A 21,951-nucleotide genomic window follows, 5' to 3' on the forward strand; every position below is an offset into this window, starting at 1 on the left:
TATCAGGCATGTCAAACACGGCGTTCGGGGGCCGCATGCGGCCCGCGACCGCCTTGCGTGCGGCCCGCTTAGCCACCTAAAAATTTTCAAAATAATGTTAAACTGTTACGCTGGAAAATAAGAGATGACAAGCTATTTGAATCGAAAAATAATATTTGTTAAACTGAACGTCGAGAGTGAGTCTGTAGTGAAAGCAAGCTACATTTTGTCAAATTTAATTGCAAGCCATAGCGAATCATTTAGTGAATGTGATTTTATGAAAGAGTGTGTCGTTAAATCCGAAGAAATTTGTCCAGAAAAGGTGAAGGCATTCAAAGAAATAGCGTTAACTAGGAACACTGTGGCAGATAGAATAAATGACATGTCAGTCAGCTTGCGTGAACAATTAAAGATTTCGAATTATTTTCATTGGCTCTCAATGAGTCATCGAGTGTAGCACAGTTGGCTATATTCATAAGTGCATGTGACAGGAATTTTGAGATACACGAGGAACTACTTGAGCTCTGTTCTATGTATAACACCACAACAAGCGAGGATGTTTTGGGAAATTACAGGAGATGGTATTGCAGTACAATTTATCTTTGCTAAAGCTAGCTAATCTAACAATGGATGGCGCACCAACCATATAATGAAATGTTTTTGATGCAAAGCTACTTGCAAAAATAGGAGAGACTGTTGCTAATTTAAATTTCCTCATTTTCAGTGCACCATTCACCAAGAAACATTCTGCGCTCAGCAATTACAGTTCCAACATGTCATAAGACCGGTTTCAGTCGCTCTCAATTTTATTCGTACCCGTAGTTTAAATCATCACCAATTTTCAATGTTTCTGAATGACATTGGACACGAATTGGTTTGTGTTCCCTACTACAAAACAGAAGTCGGCTGGCTCTCATGTCATAAAGTATTGAAAAGATTTTTTGGCACTGCGTGAGGAAATTGTATTGTTTCTGAACATGAAAGGTGAACCTGTTAAACATTTCGAAACTGACTAATGGGTTCAGAATTTGGCATTTGAAGATGGTCTCAATGGTCACCTGCTAGACTTCAATTTAAAACTTCAAAGTAAAGACAAAATTGTCACAACTGCGTGTGATCATGTGAAGTGCTTACAAGCAAAATTACGACTGTGGATTAACCAAATATGAAGAGGAAATCTTGTTCACTTCTCAACGTGTCAGGAACTAAAAAGATTTAATACGGCTACAACATTTGGTAAATATGTCTTACACCTGTAATCGTTAGTAGATGCTTCCACTGGCCGTATTCGTGACTTCGTTCCGTACGAGCAAGAATTTTCGTTGTTTTTCTCATTTGATTCTGAAATTGCTGCTGGCAACTAGAGCTGAGAGAATAAAAGTCAGATTCTTTGTTTAAAAACAAAGTATATAGACTTGGCTGTGCCAAAATTTTAGTTATTTACCCTGAACGGTATGTTGAATTGCAAAAATTTGCAGCCAGAATACTTGCTGTTTGCAAGCACTTATCTCTGTGAGCATTTCTTTTCCATAATGAAAGCTACAACATCACCTAACCGTTCGAGATTATCTCATCAAAATTTGTCATCAGTGATGAAAGTGTCAGTGGAAAACAAACTTCCACCTGACATTAATAAACGTGTATCCTAGACAAGAATTCAAGCATCAGGACATAGAAAATAAATGCGTACTCATCATACATTTTTATTACCAAATAGTGCTACACATTTAGCTAAGGGACGGGTATGCCATTAATCATTGTATTCTATTATATTGTTTCTAATTTACATAGAACTAGTAGGCTGTTTTGCAACTGATTTTTGTCTGCGGCCCCTTAGGTCATAGTAAGTTTTTATACGGCCCATACACCTCAATGAGTTTGACATGCCTGTCCTATATGCAGAGCTTGTGGAGGAAGTCAGACCCAAGGGCTGCCCAAGAGATGTCTATAAAAAATAAATCCAAAACTATTGGCTAACACAAAAACAAATAAACTTCAGGACCTGATGATATTCCAGCTAGATTACTCAAAGAACTAAGCAATGAGCTAGCGTCAGTGTTCAAAATACTTTTTCCAGACATCACTGAATCAGGGTAGAGTACTTACTGAAGGACTGAAACAAGAAGCTTTTAATGTCATGGCAATATTTAAACAAGGAAAAGAAAAAAAAAAAAAAAAGCTTATCTAAGGGAAAGAACTGCTCATTACTACCAATTTTCTGAAAATGGCAGGTTTAAACGCCCTTTCTGGAATATAAAAAAAATATTATTAATTAGTACTAATTGATTAAAAATGGGCTACTTTTTGGATTGATTCGTTAATTGTCATCGAGTATAAATAATTATGAAAAATTTTCAACTTGATCCAAGAATAAGAAATGGGAGAAAAAGCGTGTCAAAATGTAATAAGGGGATTAAATCCATATATACATCCACATCTCTCATTAAGTAGCATTTTTTCCCCTTATTTCAATATCAAACAAATAATTCATTAACTAATACGTTAATTTTTTATTGGTTCATGTCTTGTCAGGTACAATGAAATAATTGTGTGCAAAGTTTCAACTTGATCTGAGAATGTGAAATGGGAGGGGTTCAAACTTTTGACCAAACAGAGACAAGTGAGTTGATATAAGCTTTGTAAAAGGAGTTCCTGGAAACTACAGACCAGCATCACATGTAAAATATTAGAACGCATAATATGTAGAAGCATCATAAACCCCTTAGACAAACATAATGTCTCTACTCCATACCAGCATGGCTTTAGGAAATATAGGTCATGTCAAACATTATAAAGATAATGAAATAAATGTTGTTTACCAAGTTACTGGCTGAGAGTCTGCACTGAAAGAGTTAACAAATCTAAATACAAATGTTTGATAGGAAAATAAATATATTTCTGTCCTTTTTGTGGTGGTGGTAACCTGCCATTGTAGACACACTCTAGAAGTGATTTGATGCCATGTAGACACAATCTAGAAGTGATTTGATGCCATTGTAGACACACTCTAGAAGTTATTTGATGCCATTGTAGACACACTGTAGAAGTGATCTGATGCCATTGCAGACACACTCTAGAAGTGATTTGATGCCATTGCAGACACTCTCTAGAAGTGATTTGATGCCATTGTAGACACACTGTAGAAGTGATATGATACCATTGTAGACACTCTCTAGACATGATTTGATGCCATTGCACTCTCTAGAATTGATATGATGCCATTGCAGACACTCTCTAGAAGTGATTTGATGCCATTGTAGACACTCTCTAGAAGTGATTTGATGCCATTGCAGACACACTCTACAAGTGATATGATGCCATTGCAGACACACTCTAGAAGTGATATGATGCCATTGTAGACACACTCTAGAAGTGATTTGATGCCATTGCAGACACTCTCTAGAAGTGATAAGATGCCATTGTAGACACACTCTAGAAGTGATATGATGCCATTGCAGACACTCTCTAGAAGTGATTGGATGCCATTGTAGACACTCTCTAGAAGTGATTTGATGCCATTGCAGACACTCTAGAAGTTATTTGATCTCATTGCAGACACTCTCTAGAAGTGATATGATGCCATTGCAGACACTCTCTAGAAGTGATATGATGCCATTGCAGACACTCTCTAGAAGTGATATGATGCCATTGTAGACACTCTCTAGAAGTGATTGGATGCCATTGTAGACACTCTCTAGAAGTGATTTGATGCCATTGCAGACACTCTCTAGAAGTGATTTCATGCCATTGCAGACACTCTCTAGAAGTGATATGATGCCATTGCAGACACTCTCTAGAAGTGATCTGATTGAACCAAATAGGTTTTGTTCCTTCTTCAGTGACCTACTTAATGTCTTTCTTTGTTGTTTTTTTTTTCTTTTCAAAATTCTTCAATCAACTGTTAGTTCTTATGAAACATTTCTTTCCACTTTTCTTTGTATTGCCAGGTGTGAGACCAGCCCAGGATCCGAGAGGTAAGTAGCCAAACATTTTGATGTCAAACTGGCAGCAACATTTTTTAGCATTCGCTCAGGCAAAAACATTTTTTTAAGCATTTGCTCAGGCAAGAATATTTTTTTTAGCATTTCTTTAGGCAAGAACATTTTTTAAGCATTTGCTCAGGCAAAAACAGTTTTTGGCATTTGCTTAGGCAAGAATTTTTTTTAGCATTTGCTTAGGCAAGAAAATTTTTTAAGCATTTGCTTAGGCAAGAACATTTTTGTTGCTGGTTCATGAGATGAGTACAAATGTATGATACAAAAAGTGTATGATACAAATGTATTTTGATAGGGCTTTATGCATTCAAGGTTTATTTTTCTGATATCCCCAGAAGAAAAAGAGCTGTTATTACTTTTGTGTAGTCTGTCTGTTCTGTCCATATGTCTGTCTGTATACTGTGTTCACAGAAGGAGCCATATTTATCATATTCTGGTCGCATGCTGAAATTAAACTTCTGGTCTTCTGAAAATAAACCTCTATTGAACTTTTATTTTAAAATTAGATATATAACAAGCCTTGGTGATGAATGGTTTCTGAAAGTGTTCATTTGTATTGAGAATTTTAGGATTAGGGTTTTTCATAATTTGCAGTTTCTTGTATCCATAAAGATAGACTTAGTTCTTTCTACTATCAATTTGCATGAGAGAGAGTCAGATATTTGCATGAGAGAGAGTCAGATATTTGCATGAGAGAGAGTCAGATATTTGCATGAGAGAGAGAGTCAGTCATTTGTTTGTCAAGTCCTATGTTCATTGTGCTCAAATGTTTCAGCCCTTGACCTGCATGGCTTACCAACACATATGTACCAGTTGACTCCTTAGTTTGTTTAGGTTACCTTAAGTTGAATATTCCTGCATCAGTGATCTCGACATTCAGATCTAGCTGTGTGTATTACTGTGTACATACACTCATACACAAACACACACACACAACAGATCCCCTTCTTCTTGCAACTAAAGGAGCATCAGAGACCAATACTGTTTAGAATCTCCATCATTGCATCACTGTGTAAACTGTTCAGGACTGTTGTCTGACTTCACACTGAGACTAATCACTGGTATACCAGCTTGCTGACTTGTGCTCAAGGACATTGCTTTACAATAGAGTTGTAATATCCAGCGGAATATATATATCCAGCTCAAGTCCGATATTATTGCAAGATAGTGGGCCAGATAGGCAAAAGTATACTTAAGTGCCTGTACTTTTTGTTAATATTTAAGAGTTTTTAGGGCCTCAACTAGAATCAATGTGTGTGTGGGACAGGGCCTTATAGCTGTCCCTTCGCCTAGTCTGTTGGATGATTGACTTATAGCTGTCCCTTCGCCTAGTCTGTTGGATGATTGACTTATAGCTGTCCCTTCGCCTAGTCTGTTGGATAATTGACTTATAGCTATCCCTTCACCTAGTCTGTTGGATGATTGACTTATAGCTCTCCCCTCACCTAGTATGTTGGATGATTGACTTATAGCTCTCCCCTCACCTAGTCTGTTGGATGATTGACTTATAGCTTCACCTAGTCTGTTGGATGATTGACGTATAGCTCTCCCCTCACCTAGTATGTTGGATGATTGACTTATAGCTCTCCCTTCACCTAGTCTGTTGGATGATTGACTTATAGCTCTCCCCTCACCTAGTCTGTTGGATGATTGACTTATAGCTCTCCCCTCACCTAGTCTGTTGGATGATTGACTTATAGCTCTCCCCTCACCTAGTCTGTTGGATGATTGACTTATAGCTCTCCCTTCACCTAGTCTGTTGGATGATTGACTTATAGCTCTCCCTTCACCTAGTCTGTTGGATGATTGACTTATAGCTCTCCCTTCACCTAGTCTGTTGGATGATTGACTTATAGCTCTCCCTTCACCTAGTCTGTTGGATGATAGGAGCACCACACAAGATTTTTATCTGACTCTCTTCTTCTTTCTCCTGCTGCTGTTCCCTGAAAGAACTCTACAAATAAGTGCTTTTTTTTAATAAAAAGCTTGAGTGTGTGTGTGTATACCATAAGAGAAATGAGGTTGGGGGCTACAAAGAAAGGTTAGAGTTCAGAGTTCAGATTTAGAACAAAAAGGGATGTGTCATTGTGTGTGTCTTTGTGAGGGAAGTGTGATACAAAGGGGAAGAACTCTGCCCTTAAAACTATAGCTATCAATAATGTAGGGGGGCCTACAAACAAAATAATTAATTATCAATAATTCATGGACTAAATAGTTGTATTTTTCTTATTCATTCATGTTTTGTTAGGTACGATAAATCATTGTTTCAAGTCAAGGAAAAATAGCGTTAACCGTTAGTTAAGGCGATTAAACCCAACAAATTGAGCCATATCTGTGAATACTGAAGGAATAGATTCCCTTGTTGGTATCAAACAAAACAATTCATTACCAATAATTAATTACCTATTTGGTTCCTTTCTTATGATTGATTCGTGTCTTCTCTATACCGATGAATAATGATGCGAGGTTTCAACTTGATCTGAGCCTGGATGTGGAAGAAATAGCGGTGTGTGTACCCGACAGACAGACTTGAGTTGATAGAAGCTTTGTAATAAAAACATTGGTGCATGAGTTCAGTCCAACTAGTTATGACTAAGAATTGTGTTTTTTGATTGTGTAATAACTTGATTTGTTTTCTCTCTCTCTCTCTCTCTCTAGCCTACTGATGATATCCAAGTTTTTACAAGATGCTCCTAATAGCTAGACCTAAGTTTTTTCAAGATGCTCCTAATAGCTAGACCTAAGTTTTTCTACTGGACCATGTGCTGTTTTGTTTTTTTTTTGTTGACAAGACCAATGCTACTAGTAGAATAGACAACAAGAATTTGGAAACATTTTATATAATATACTGTATTTATTGACAGGATTCTAAACTATACATTTTATACAGTTTTTTAGATCCATTACTCTTAGATTTTTTTTCAGTTGCCAGTGTTTCTGTGAAAAATGAACTTTATGTCACTGTAATTTTTATATGTAAGATTTCATAATTATTAGACTAGTTTAGGATTCTATTTTAAAATACCTATTTCTATACAATAAATATTAGGCCAAGTGTCTTCTTGTCTTTTATTTTAATGTACAACACTAATATTTCATAAACATTTAATGTATCTCAGAGTTATCTTTCTTACCTTCTACTTTCTGAAGAAGAAAAGTTTGAATTGTTTGTTGGACTTGACATCCTTGCAACCTGGAATACTATAATAGAACACTAGTCGACCCACGGCGTAGCATACGATGCTCATTTTCAGGACGGCATTAGGCCACTGCAAACTATGTGACGACTGCAGTGGGCATTGCACTTTCATAGGCCCCACGATAATCCTAGGTGTATGCATTATTAACTTAAACCATTTTATAACTTAACAACGTATTTTCCGCGGCCTCCTGATTTACCAGGAGCTCCTTGAAATCTGAAATTGCAAAATATACGAAAAAGTCCTGGAAATCTCTGGAAATTCTAAAATCTTTTGAAAACACATAAAATCTCATAAAATATAGACGAAATAGTCATTTTGGGGTGTAATTCAATATGGAAAACGCCAATTCTACGCGCTAAAAAAACGGCATTATACAATACCCGTAATTGTGGAATCTGATGAAAGAAGCTTCTCGCGCTTCAAATTAATGTATGTAGGCCTATAAATATGTAAATACATGTTATTTTGAAAACGACTCTAACGATTTTCTTTAAAATTTCAAGGTTTATATATGTAAATGAGAAAAAACGTTCTCAACTGATTGACCACAAGGGGAAAACTTGAGGTCGACCGTCATTTCGGTTTGAAAATGTTTCATTATCGAAAAATTTATTTCGGCTAGAATGTTTTCTGAATGAAAATTGTCCATGACGTCATAGGAAAAAAACGCCGCTAACGTCACTAGGCTTACATCAGGAAATTAAAAACAAGAACAACTTTTAATGAATCAATGAGACCTAATTAGACATTTGTGTGCACCATCTTAGTGTTAGACTTGTCACCAAAGTCAAAGTCCGGCTCTCCTCCATGACAGTATAAAACAATGACTACAACTCCGCCGCGCCAAACACAAGAACCAAACATAGCTCTGCACAGTTTAGTTCATTTGTTTTCTTCTTCCATTGTTCCATACGAAATGAATCTACAAAGTGTTGCATTATTCATCTTGTTTAAAACAAAACATTACTAGAGACACAAATTTAATTGGAAACAAAAATGATTTGTTTCGAAACCACACACACACACTCTCTAGAGAGACAATACCAGACGACCAGTAGCAGACGTCACACTGTGTCCATTAATAACTGCGCCAAAAGGTCTCGCGCCAAAAAGTCACGTGTACCGCACGCCTGAAGTATCTTTCCTCGCTTCTAGCGGTTGATCTGAAGATGGGAGCTGCCACTCCAAAGTGACCCGTAGTTTTAGACTTCAGTGAAGTTAAGTGTCTTTGTCTCTTTGTTTGTTTGTTTGTTTCCTCTACTCGTAGTCACGGGGCGAGAGGGCCTTGTAGTTTTCTTTTGAATTGTTTTGCTACGTCACAAAGTCCAGTGACATTAATTGGTCATTCGTTGTCCTGAGACAGTTTTTCCTGTGAATTTGGTTGAAACGGACGGTGTGTTAGTCCGTCAAAGATTATTAGTCTGTTACTAGTTTCTTGGACTTATATGATTCAGTAGGATGTTTTGGGACCCCTGTTTTAGGCTGAGTTACTTCATTGTGATATCTCGTAGTGTATGGTATATTTGAAGGTTGTCGCTGTTTCTAGGTTTGGAATAGAGGTTGAATTGTGTGTTTATTTCGTTTATAGGGTGCCAGTGTTGGAGTTGTATGTAATGAGCTCGAGTCTATGCCAGTGTTGGAGTTGTATGTACTGAGCTCGAGTCTATGCCAGTCTCGACATTGGTCGTCGTCTCATGTTGTACAGTCTTGAGTGCCATTGTCAGATTGGCGATCGTCGACGACGTTGAGTGTCAGGGCCGTTACACATCAGTTGGGATCAGCTGAGGTCTAACTTTATTATTGCCGATGATGGCAGTATTGTGACGTGAGTCGGTCAGCGTCTGGTTGACTACGAAATCACGGTGACAGTGGTAGCAAGTAGCAAGGTGTTTATGTGAATTATATCTATCTATATATGTTATATATATATATATTATCTATTCAACATTCTATCATTCTCATTGTACATATACATCTATCAGTATCTTACAATTAATTTTTTTTTGTTATTTAAACCATCCACATAGTAGCTTAGCCTATGTACGACAGTGTGTGAATGATGTTCTTGTCAGATTGAACCTCGGGACCTTATGTAGACAGCTAGTTAACAACACAGATCATTCCTGGTCTCGATTTCTTTCTATACACGGCTGTGGAACATGGAAGTTAACTGTGGGCAGGCTGTCTGGTTCCTGCTATACACGGCTGTGGAACATGGAAGTTAACTGTGGGCAGGCTGTCTGGTTCCTGCTATACACGGCTGTGGAACATGGAAGTTAACTGTGGGCAGGCTGTCTGGTTCCTGCTATACACGGCTGTGGAACATGGAAGTTAACTGTGGGCAGGCTGTCTGGTTCCTGCTATACACGGCTGTGGAACATGGAAGTTAAATGTGGGCAGACTGTCTGGTTCCTCTTTACACTAGGCAAATACATTTATAAGGAAAACATTTCACTTTCCATCAGTCCTTAACTATGGATGCAAAGCCAAAGTACTTTGGAACCACACTGGACCCAGCGGTCTGTCCGAGACCAAGAGTGCAGGTACAAACCTATAGAGAGCATTAGGTACACGCTTAAAGGTTTGAAACTCACAATAGATCACTTTAAAACTTTTTTTTTCTTAAGCACTTCGCTGGCACAATGGTTAGTTGATTAGCCATGAGTAGGCTTGAGCTCTCGAGTTTGAACAAGTCGTTTACAATTTTTATTAATTTATAAAATACATTTAAAAAGCGATCACGGTAACATTGACTCAGATGTCCCCCCCCCTCCACCAACTGGTCCACGCAAGTGATAGGATCATAGAACACTGAGACAGCTAAAAGCATGAAATTACGCTGAACAAAAACAATTAGCAAAAAGAGTTCTAATGGCACAGATTATTTAGTGTTAGTCTCGATGTATTACACATTTCATTAGAGAACAGATCCAAACGAATTGATACAGTGACACTTTTGCTTTAAGCTTTTTTTTTTCTATAGGCTCTTCTACTAGAGCCACAGCCCCCCCCCCCTTCCACACACACACAAAACACAGCCTCGTTGTACCCTGGAATAGTTTCTTCCTTAAGTTAGTAGAAAGACAGTAGACACCCCGCCTTTGCGAGCCAGGGGGGAGCGCTGGAGCAGAGCCAAGCACTATATTTCTGATATTTAAGACAACAAAATGCTTATTCTACAGTGCATTATTCTGATATTTTTTTTAAATTAGTTCAAAACCCGAATCTGCTATTCACTGCACTTTATTAATGGAGCCCAGTGACTGGTAGAAATGTGTATCTCTTCTTGGCTACGCTCATGGTATTTGGTGACTGTAGTTTCTCTTGGTGTTGGAGGTATTAGCCACAGAGTATTCTGGGGTTTATGATTTGTTTTGCTGTGCTGCGACCTTGTCTAAGCCCCGCTTGTTCTTCTGATTTAATTTTGTCTGCTATCGGTTTTAGCCGGTTTCATTTCATTTTGAACAGCACTGGGATGGCAGCTAGTTTTGACAGAGTTGTAAATTGTCTTTCTTTTGGAAGAGGTATGAGGAGTAATTGGGCCGCAGATGACATAGCTGGCCTAGGCATGGTCAGACCACGACTTGGTGATGACAAGACTTCCGCAGCACATGGTATGCAAAGAAATGCCGAAAAAAAAGGGGGCATCAGCAATTGAGGTGAAAAGCTTTACAAGTATATTCGTTTCAAATACCTCGGAGCTAGTGTCTCAGAAGAGGGGAACTAACCCTGAACTACTGGCCTGATTGCACAGTCCACAACACCACTTGCAAAACTCAAACAAAATAATATGGAAAGATAAAGGCGTAGCCCTCGACATCCAAGTCAGACTGATGCGCTCCCTGGTAATGGCCACATTTTTATATGCTCGCGAGTCTTGCAGAGCTAGAGAGGAGGATCCTAGCAATGGAACTGAGATGCTCCAGAAGGACCCTAGGCATCACTTTCAAAGACCGCATCACTAACGAAGAGATTAGAGTTACTACAGCGATTGGACCCCACAATGACCTGCTAAAACTATTGTAAAAACAAATTGCAAACTAAAAAAACTCTATGGCCATATTACAAGGTCTTCGGGGCTTGCAAACCTTCCTTTGGGGAACAGTACCCGGAAAAAGAAGAAGAGGCAGAAAGAGAAAGCAATGGGAAGAAAACATAAAAGAATGGACGCGGGCCTGACATTGAAAGAGGTTCTATCCAAGGCAAAAGACAGAGAGGAATGGAGAAAGACGGTCGACAGATCTTGCTTGGTGCCCCAACGGTCCAGTTGACTACGGGATAAATGAAGGTGAAAGGTTTTGTGTTTTTCTCCTGACATTTTAAAATATTAAAAGTTTTTCTCTTGATGGCTGTTGTGTATTTATGTTCTTGTGTGTTCTCAACTGATCTGTTCTTGTGTATCAAAATGTCTTGGTGTCCAGGTCAGCTTGTGTGTGTGTGTGTTATCGTGAACTGTTTTGTCATTCTTGTTCAATAAAGTAGTTATTGTAGTTATTTATAAGGTTACAACAATTTATTGAACAAGAATCTTGTGGATTAATTATGCTTCAAGCTTCAAGTATGGATCGTTTTTTTAAAACCTGAACCATTGATGGTGAATCTGGAAGCACTGGCTTCACACATTCGTAAAATTCGTATTAAAAATAGCTGTATCAGAAGGTGAGAAGTTCGATCTACTATGTAACTTTATCTCACATGGTGTGTATGAATTGATATCTGACTGTGCCGATTTTGAAACTGCTGTAACTACACTTGACGGACTCTATGTCAAACAAACCAATAAGGTTTAATAAACAAGTACAAGTACGCGCGTATTTTGTACGCAAATGGACACGAAAATACGTGCGTACGATTTATCATCTATTATCACACAAACTCAGAGGCGGCCCCCGTCGGATCCCTGTCGGATCGCCTATTTGCAAGGAATTTTCAAGACGTGATTTTATTTTGATGGTCAAAAGTAATGAGGTTTCAAAGATTTATTTGCCGTTGTACATTTTTTTTCTGTCTTACATGTTTCGGATGTTCTTTCAAAATCAAAGATAATTAACTTCCTTGTCCAAACCTCCCGCTGGACGACGCGGGATGGCAGCGAGCTGGGTATGAACCCGGGTTCGTCGAGATAATCAGTGCAGGACGCTAACCGCACGACCAGGCATTGTTGTTAACTTAATGAAAATAAAAAGCCTAGATCAATAGACTGAAGGCAACATTAAATTTAAAAATAGTAGATTAGTTTTAGTATATTATAAAATTGCAATATTGATCTAGACGTTTGGAAATCAGAATCTACACTTTAAATCTAGAAATTGAAATTCTATATCTTGATCTAGTCTATATCATTTTAAACTAGACCTAGAATGATTTTATATAAATATATTGAATTTTATAGACATTGACATAGCTCTAGATCTATATTTTGAATAAACCATTTGATTGATTCAATTTTAATTGTAAATTAGCTTCCACTTTAGACTTAACTTATAGGCATTGTAAACTTTAAACTTGATTCAGATTATATCTTTAAAAACTAAAACCGAACAACAGCCATCGTGAAATTGCTCTGGTTATTTATCATCATAATTATTAAATACACACTAGCTGAACACAGATCTAGATCTACCTCAGTCAACACTAAACTTAAAAAGGAAACAACAGTCATTATCAATCATCACACTTTAGATCAATGCAACTTCAAAAATAACCTAACATACACATCCATAGCATTAAAGAAGATTACCCATCACAAATGGAAGTTCTCAATTAAACACAGCAGAAATAAATACCTGTCACTGTTAATACTAATAGCAGGAGATGTAGAATCAAATCCAGGGTCTAGATCTTAAAATAGATGCAACATCTGCAAAAACGTATGCACCATGAAACAGAAAGCTATTCAATGTGACACCTGCGATGAATGGTACCATGCATCATGTCTCCATATGAATACACCTGTGTATTATGCCTTAGGCAACAAAGACGCATCATGGCACTGTGTACCGTGTGGGTTACCTCAGTTTACATCAGGACTGTTTGATTCCTTTGATGCAGACACTTCTAATCCATACAACATCCTAAACACCATCCCAAACCAAACTCACCAACCAATAGCCAGATCCACTCCTGTTAAATATACTAAAACTAATACAACACCCTCATTAAACAAAATACCTTAGTAATAAATTTTCAAAGCATTAGGAACAAAACAGCAGACTTAGAAATTTTATTACAATGTGAGAAACCAGACATAATTGCAGGAATAGAAACTTGGCTACATCCTGAAATTTATAATGCAGAAAATTTCAATAGTAATTATAAAATTTTTAGAAAAGATAGGGCTGATAATCATGGAGGAGTTCTTTTAGTAATAAAAAGCACTCTTTAGCAGAAGAAATTACCTTACCTAACTCAAAAAATATAGAATCAACATTTTGTAAAATTAATACCACCTCAACATCCCTAATAATAGGCAGCATTTACAGAACATCAAATTCTAGTTTAGAATACATGCAGGAACTATGTAATCAGATTACTACACTTAAAGAGACAAATAAAAATGCATTTTTTTTTTTGGATTATGGGTGATTTCAACCTACCTGATATAAATTGGAAAACACTAACCATAGATAAACACCAAAACCTTAAGGACATAAATGAGCTTTACATTGAAATTTTACACAACCTAAGTTTAGATGAAATCATTAAAAAGCCAACTAAATTAAACAACACATTAAATATCTTCTTAACCAAGAGACCTGGATTAGTAATTCATTATTATATTATCCCTAATGAGATCATAAAAATACACTGTCAGATAAAAGCAGTAGCCAATATAAAACCCACGAGAAAAATCTTATTCTGGAACAAATGCCACCTAACACAACTACACCAAGCTGCATTAAACTTTCAACAAACATTCTTATCAGAAAAAGACATTAACCAACCAGTCGATGACGTCTGGAATTTCATAAAAAACAATCTGAAAAAATTTATAGAAAATCATATACCAACTAAATACACATCAAACAAAATAAATAAATGCTGGTTTAATAATAGAATAAGAAGCTTTGTAAACAGAAGGAAAACCTATATAGAAAATTTAAAGAAACTAAGGCAGAAAGAGTTTATAAAAAGTACATAAAAATTAAACACCCAACCCAAAAAGTAAGCAGACAGCTGCAGAGTGAATACATAAACAATGTAATATCTAAAGATAACAACAAAAACCTATGGTCATACATTAAGTCTAAGAAAATGGAAACAACAGGCATAGCGCCATTAAAAGACGAACATAACATAATACATAATGATAATGAAACTAAAGCAAACATCCTAAACAAATACTTTGCATCAGCATTCTCAGCCCCAGGAGACAAAGACATATTATATTACTGAATTTGAACCAAGTAGACAACATAGAAGATATAGTAGTACAAGAAAATGGAATTCAAAAACTATTAGCCAACACCAAACCAAATAAAGCTTCTGGACCTGATGGTATTCCAGCTAGATTACTCAAAGAACTAAGCAATGAGCTAGCCCCAGTGTTCAAAATACTTTTCCAGGCTTCACTTAACCAGGGCAGAGTACCAAAGGACTGGAAAGAAGCTAATGTCACCCCCCTATTTAAAAAAGGAGAAAAATCTGACCCAGGAAACTACAGACCAGTATCACTTACCAGCATCACATGTAAAATCCTAGAACACATAATATGTAGCAACATCATAAACCACTTAGACAAACATAATGTCCTTACTCCATACCAACATGGCTTTAGGAAATATAGATCATGTGAAACACAACTAATAGGACTAATTGATGATTTTTCAAAAGGTTTAGATAACAGTGAGCCAATAGATGCTATCTTACTAGATTTTTCCAAAGCTTTTGACAAAGTTCACCACCATAGTTTGCTTAAAAAATTAAAATATTTTGGCATTGATGGTCCATTGCATCAGTGGATAAAAGATTTTCTGATAGGGAGAGAACAAACTGTAATAATAAATGGCTCTAAATCAACACCAAAAACAGTACAAAGAGAATTAGATAAATTACAGAAATGGGAATCAAATTGGAGCATGTCTTTCCACCCAGAAAAATGTCAGTTATTAAGAGTAACAAAAAAAAACTAAAACAAATTAATTCCACTTATCTTATTCCTAACCCTAACCCTAACCCTGGTAAACCTGCAAAACAGACTAAAAACGCAAAATACCTAGGTGTTATAATAAATGAAAAACTCTCATGGAATCCACATATTGATGAAACCATAAAAAAAAAATCAATCAAAGCTTTAGGGTTTATTAAAAGAAATTTCTATAAATCAAATAAGAACATAGAACTAAAATGTTATTTAACCTTGGTTAGGCCAATAATAGAATATGCATCCTCCGTTTGGGACCCCTCAACTCAAGAAAACATTAAGAAACTGGAACAAACACAAAATAGAGCAGTGAGATTCATAAAAAACGAATATTCACATTTGACTAGAGTTATACCTTTAGTGAAATCATTAAATTTAGAAAGCCTTCAGGACAGGAGACTCAAAAGTAAATTAGCAATTATACATAAAACACTGAACCATAATCTTCAAATACAAAAACAAAATTCAATAAAATATTCAGAAAGACACAAAGATAATAATAATAATAATAATAATAATTTTATTTATAAAGCGCTGTTAACAAACAAAATGTAGGCTCAAGGCGCTGTAACAACATTACAAACATAAACACAACTGCCGAAATAACAGTTAATCTAAAAAAGTTTTAAACAAGTAGGTCTTAATGTTCTTCTTAAAAGTGGTATAGCATGTTGTCTGTCTGAGATCAATGGGGAGTGAGTTCCAAACCTTTGGTCCGTGAACTGAAAAAGCACGCAGACCGTAGCTTTTGAGGGAGAAACGTGGCACTACTAAAAGCGTTGAGTCCATTGAGCGCAGGGTTCTCTGGGGGACATATGGAGTAATCAGTTCGCTAAGGTACAAGGGCATCTCATTGTTATATATACACTGATGACAAAGTGTGGCGACCTTGTAATCGATTCTCGCTTTCACGGGAAGCCAATGGAGCGTGCGCAAGAGCGTAGTAGCAGAATCTTGTCTAGTTTTTTTAAGGACTATTCGAGCGGCGTTGTTCTGTATACGTTGCAGCTTGGCTATTTTGTCATCAGGTATACCTGCTAGCACGGCGTTGCAGTAGTCAAGGCGGGAGAGTATGAATGCCATAGCTAGCGTTTTTGTTGACTCCGTTGTTAAATATGGTCGGATCTGGCCTAATCTGCGCAGCTGCAGATAAAGACCTTTGCAGAGCTGATTTATGTGTGGGTCGAAAGATAGTGTTGAGTCAAAGAAAACTCCAAGATTCCGCACTACATGGACAAAAGGAACATGGCAGTTCGTGATAAAGAGAGAATCTGTGCTTTCAACTTTTGAGACATTGTTCCTAGTGCCAATCTTAATTATTTCTGTCTAGTCTTCGTTCATCTTGAGTTTATTTTCAACCATCCAATCGCTCACCCTTGCAACGGTACCACTGATATTCTCTGCCAGATGGGACACCTCTGAGGGTACTGATGAATCGTATAACTGTGAGTCATCGGCAAAGAAATGGTATAAGATGCCGGTTGGCCGTATGACACCGCTGAGTGGATATGTGTACATAGTGAACAGTACTGGGCCTAGAACTGATCCTTGGGGTACTCCGTACTTCAAAAGTAAGCTTGTTGATTCCGTCCCGCTAACAACGACACTTTGGGTGCGTTCCGTCAGGTAGGATCCAAGCCACTTTAGGACGACTCCTGCTAAACCAAAAGTTGCAGAGAATCTGGCCATCATAATTTCATGGTCTAGCGTATCAAAGGCTGCGGACAAGTCCAGCATAGAAAGAATTGATATGTGGCCTTTGTCGGAATTGTGAAGTAAGTCGTTTAGTACCCTGACCACTGCTGTCTCTGTGCTACGGCACTTCCTATATGCAGATTGAAATTCTTCCAAGAGACAGTACTGTTCAAGATGAGAAAGAATTTGCACTAACACGATGCGCTCCAGAAGCTTTGACAGGAAGGGAAGATTTGAAACCGGGCGATAGTTTTTTAGACATTCCGGGTCAAGACTGGATTTCTTTAATAAGGGCCTGACAAGTGCATGCTTAAATTGCTGTGGTACAATGCCTGAAGTCAGTGAAGAGTTCACAATGTTGGTAATTGTAGGTACAAGCTCATCTAAACATTCAAGGAGCAAGGAGGTTGGAATGGGATCAAGGTCACATGACTTATTTGGCATCTTCAAAATAGTACTTTTGACATAATCTTCAGATACACGCTGAAACTCGCAAAAAGGAGTATTTTGAAAAATTGGAGAGTGGTCAAGCTGTGATGAGAGGGATGGCATGTCATTTCTAATCTGCTCAATCTTCCCAATGAAGAATCTATTGAAGGAATCAGGAAGTTCAGATAATGGGACAGATGACGGCAAACGTTCGTTATTTGCTCCCCCTAACATTTCAGCGGTGATCCTGAATAGCTCCTTTGAAGAATCAGAATTTTCGATTTTTTGTCGAATATGACTAGCTTTTGCGTCTCTAATCATACGGTTAACCTTGTTTTTTTCTCGTATGTATATTTGTCGATGTATCGTCAGACCTGTCTTTTGAAATGTACGTTCGGCACGTCGGCGAATAAGTTTGGCAGTCTTTATGTCTTCCGTCAACCAGGGTGCAGATGGCCTAACTGAGACTGTACGAGTGACAAGAGGTGCATGGCTGTCCAGCAACTTTTTCAAGCAAGAATTGTAATTGCTGAGAACGTCTGTGTTGCTCTGTTGCAACAGCAAAGAGGTCACGTCCATTTTGAAGGAGGCAATATCTATGGCTTTAAGTTTACGGGAAGTCACGTTTTTCTTTGGCCTTTTTGCTTTTGATAGGCGCATTTCAAAGTTTACGAGAAAATGATCTGACAAGCCGCGGTCTGAGACATTGAGTTTGGCTACAAGCTCACTTGCATTTGTAACAATCCAGTCAAGAGTATGGCCTTTGACGTGTGTTGGAACATTTATCAGTTGGTCTAAGTTGCGATCCTTTAGCGCATTTTTCAGCGACATTGCGTATGTCTCATTTTCACTGTCAAAATGCAAGTTCACATCGCCTATGACAAATAGATCTTTTGTTGATATGTGACTGTCAAGGAGGTCTTGAAATTCTTCGATGAAAACTTTTGTTGTCAGTTTATTTCTCTTGCTTGGTGGTGGGCGGTACAGGAAAATAAAAGTCAGTGTTCTACTGTGGTGGGAAAGGCGAAACTCGCACATCTCAAAGGTCGTGTACGTTGAGCTTTCAGGTCTTATTGTTACATACTTGGCTAGACTATCTCTGTACAGTATTGCTAAGCCCCCTCCGCTGCCTGTTTTTCGAGGTAGACTCTTTAAAATAAAGCCTGGGGGCGTTAGCTCAAAGGTTCTTGGCTCATCGCCAACTTCTTTAAACCATGTCTCACTAAGGAAAACGATGTCGTAGCTATCATCAGTGATGGTGTCTGCAAGCTCAAGGGTTTTGTTACTGCAAGCTCAAGGGTTTTGTTACTGCATGACTGGGCGTTGAGGTGCATTATTTTAAGCAGACTGGAGGATATAGTCACCAGAGGCGTAGCACATTTTGAAGACACCGGAGGAGTAATATCCCGAATTATAGGTTTTTGATGGGGACATCTGACCTCTGTTGTGTGAGGAGCAATAGGGGTGGGGTGGTTAATAAAACAGTTTAGTAGGGAACTGCTGAACTCTGTCGTAGAAGAAATGACAGGGGTAGGGGTGGGGTTAACAACACAGTTAAGAGTCCTGGAAACTGTGTGACATGTATCTGTTGAGTTGAATTGCGGTAGGTTATACCATAGGCGAATAAGACGCCCAGCCCTAGACCCACGAACTGTCGGCAGTTTACGCCCGATGCCAAGTCGACGAATATTTCGGAAAACCTCGCTGTCTAGTCGTGATTTGAGTAACACACATGTGCGTCCTATGCGACGTAATAGATTAGCGTCCATGACTCCAGTACGGTGATTTGACACACTAGGACTGATGACACACAGGTTTGCGCTCCGACTGCTATGTAGTGGCCACGGTACACGGTTTTACCAAGCACATCAATCCCTCGGGCTATGAGTATCACTCTGTTACTGTTTATATAGATGCTTGTTAAACTAAAGGATAGTAAATGAATACAAAAACTAATTAAATTTAATTAACGTGACTTAAATCTATCGAACTAAATACACCAATCTATAGACGAAATCAACACAAATCTAATGGTATAAGAAAGATCACTTAGCTCTAGAAAATAGCAACACAAAAATCCTCCAAAACGAGAGACGAAAAAACACGACTGCTGCCTGCTGGCGCAACAAAAACAAAGATAATGGCACATTTCTCGTTCCATATGCTAGGACAAATTTGTACAAGTGCTCCTTCTTCCCTAGTGCTATTAGAGCATGGAATGGGTTGCCTGAGCTAGCCAGGAAAACCAGTGACTTGGCAGAATTTAAGTCCTTGGTTAATATGCATGACTAAATGCATGACGCGTAGGACGTAATCATCTTTTTTTTTTGAAGTAACATCTGTATTATATAAGATAAGATAAATATGGTTCTAGTTTTAAAAATCTAGATATACTGTAAAGAATTTAGAAAATTTCTTAATCTAGCTATTTTGTCTTTTAAAATAAGAGTCATATAACGAGGTTTAATAAACATTACTATATCGAGCTGATTTAGCATTTCATTTGAAGAATTAATTCCATATGACGTCAAAGGAAACAAATACACTACATCACACGGCCTAGTTAGACAAAAAATGCCTTTCATCTATACCAGCAATTTTTCGAAGGTTCGTAGACATTGGTGCACCGAGTTTTTTAGTATTTACATTTAAAGAATCCATTCATATGACGTCAAAGAAAAAAGTTCTATTACGTCACAATGGGCTAGTAGGCCTACCACAAAAAGGTCTTTATTAACACGGGATATTTAACGACATTGGTGCACAGAGTTCTAATAGAATTTATTTAAAAAGAATTAAAGCCGCATTTTTTGTGTGTTTTGTCTGTCAGTCTGACTGTCCGTCATGTTAATATAAAAAAAAAACTAAAAACTATTGAAAATTTGATTAACCTTTAATTTTCGTTTCGAAACATCGCAATAGTTTTAAGTATGAACGCAATAGATTTAACTCTTTCTCTCCGTAATTATTTGTCCACGTTTCGAAGGAATTCTTCATTTTGCTCATTACTATTTCTTTACCCTGTTATGATTGGGCTTCAATAGCTTTGTTGTTTGTTAGCAGAAAATGTTTGGTATAGAATTATAGGGAAATGCATGCTCTTCTTACATAACACAAAGTCAAGTTTATAAAATTAAATATTAATTTAATTTAATGAGGTCAAAATCAACAATGGTATCGTTGATTAAGAGAGAAAGAGTTAAGTATATATAACAGATTGTTCCGGATGTTTGTATAAATAGTAAGAGAAAAAGAGAATTCAAAATAAATGAAATGCCGTTAATTAAGTTTTTGGGATGGTCTCGTATACAAATTAGATGTACCACAGCCTTGTAGAGAGATTTTCATACCATACTTTGGTGTTTGGAAGTTGTTTTCTTTATAATCGGAACATAATATTATCGATAATTAGATTTTGTAACGTTTTACCTAGAAAATTTAATCTACTGCAAGAGAGAAGTGAGATTTTACATAAAAATAGAGTTAAAATATTTTTCATAAAAAATCCGGAACAATATTTTTTCGTAAATGCGAAGACTATTTGTTTTATTAATTAGAAGAGGGATTTCAAACAGTTATTTGGCGTTAGTAGATTTTTCATATAAAATTCGGAAATTTTTCGCGACGATTTGTAAGAAAATGTAAGTAATGTAGGTCGATTTCTTTTCAAAAAAATAATCCGGAACATTCTTTATCGATTAAAAAACGTTTGTTATGTTTCAGCAAGAAAATCAAATGTAAAATAAGTCTAAAAAGTGATTTTCAATAATCGTTTCTAGTACATTACTTTCTAATTTTTAAATCCTGAACAACCTAATGTCGATATTTTTTTAATTTGTTTAAAGAAGAAAATACGGAACAATTTGATATCGATAATTAAACTATAGTAACTTATTGTCAAAGAATAAAAGTGTCAATATAATAGTCAATTGTGCTATTTCAAACAATCATTTGACATAATTCATTTTTTATAAAACAATATTCAAAACATAAAACTCTTACAGAATAACGGAATGGAACTTCTCTTCCAGTTCATAATTTGCCAGGAGGTATGTCCTCTAGAGCTGAATCAGCTTCGGCATTGAATGGTGAGCTGAGGGTGTAGAGAACTGAATGGTGAGCTGAGGGTGTAGAGAACTGAATGGTGAGCTGAGGGTGTAGAGAACTGATCCAAGGCTCTTGACGTCTTAGAATTTGCTTTCAAATTCCACACTCAAAGAATTCAAATAAGTCTTGTAGGCTACTTTTCAGACGTTTCATTAGAAATAGTTTCACCTTTTAACAAAGGAAAATAACAAAATCTGTTTTCACTTGCTTCCCTGGAGAAATGGGAAATTTTGTTTGAAAAGACTTAACATGCACAAGCATTTCATAGTTCCGATGAAACACATGAAATCTGTCTTCAACTCCTCATTAGAAATATTAGTAACAAGGTCAGAGTCAATAACAATTTGTTTCTTGAGATTCCATTTCTTCTCACTACCTTTCTCATGCTAGACACCAGCGG

General features: G+C 37.1%; 1 protein-coding gene across 5 annotated transcripts in view; it reads left to right on the forward strand.

Moving 5' to 3' along the window:
• Window positions 1-7,033, forward strand: part of LOC106052226 (uncharacterized protein C8orf34 homolog) — a 64,569-nt gene extending 57,536 nt beyond the window's left edge. For 3 of the 5 annotated variants that reach the window (XM_056015290.1, XM_056015289.1, XM_056015286.1), the window contains exons 16-17: window positions 3,927-3,953; window positions 6,633-7,033. In XM_056015290.1, the coding sequence (XP_055871265.1) occupies window positions 3,927-3,953; window positions 6,633-6,640 (35 nt within the window). In that variant the 3' untranslated portion in view covers window positions 6,641-7,033. The remainder of the gene's footprint in view (window positions 1-3,926; window positions 3,954-6,632) is intronic. The other 2 variants (XM_056015288.1, XM_056015287.1) reach the window with 2 other exon arrangements.
• The last annotated feature ends 14,918 nt before the right edge of the window (window positions 7,034-21,951 follow it).

This window comes from Biomphalaria glabrata, chromosome 17 (assembly GCF_947242115.1).
Source record: "Biomphalaria glabrata chromosome 17, xgBioGlab47.1, whole genome shotgun sequence".
In the NCBI taxonomy this organism is placed as follows: Eukaryota; Metazoa; Mollusca; class Gastropoda; family Planorbidae; genus Biomphalaria; species Biomphalaria glabrata.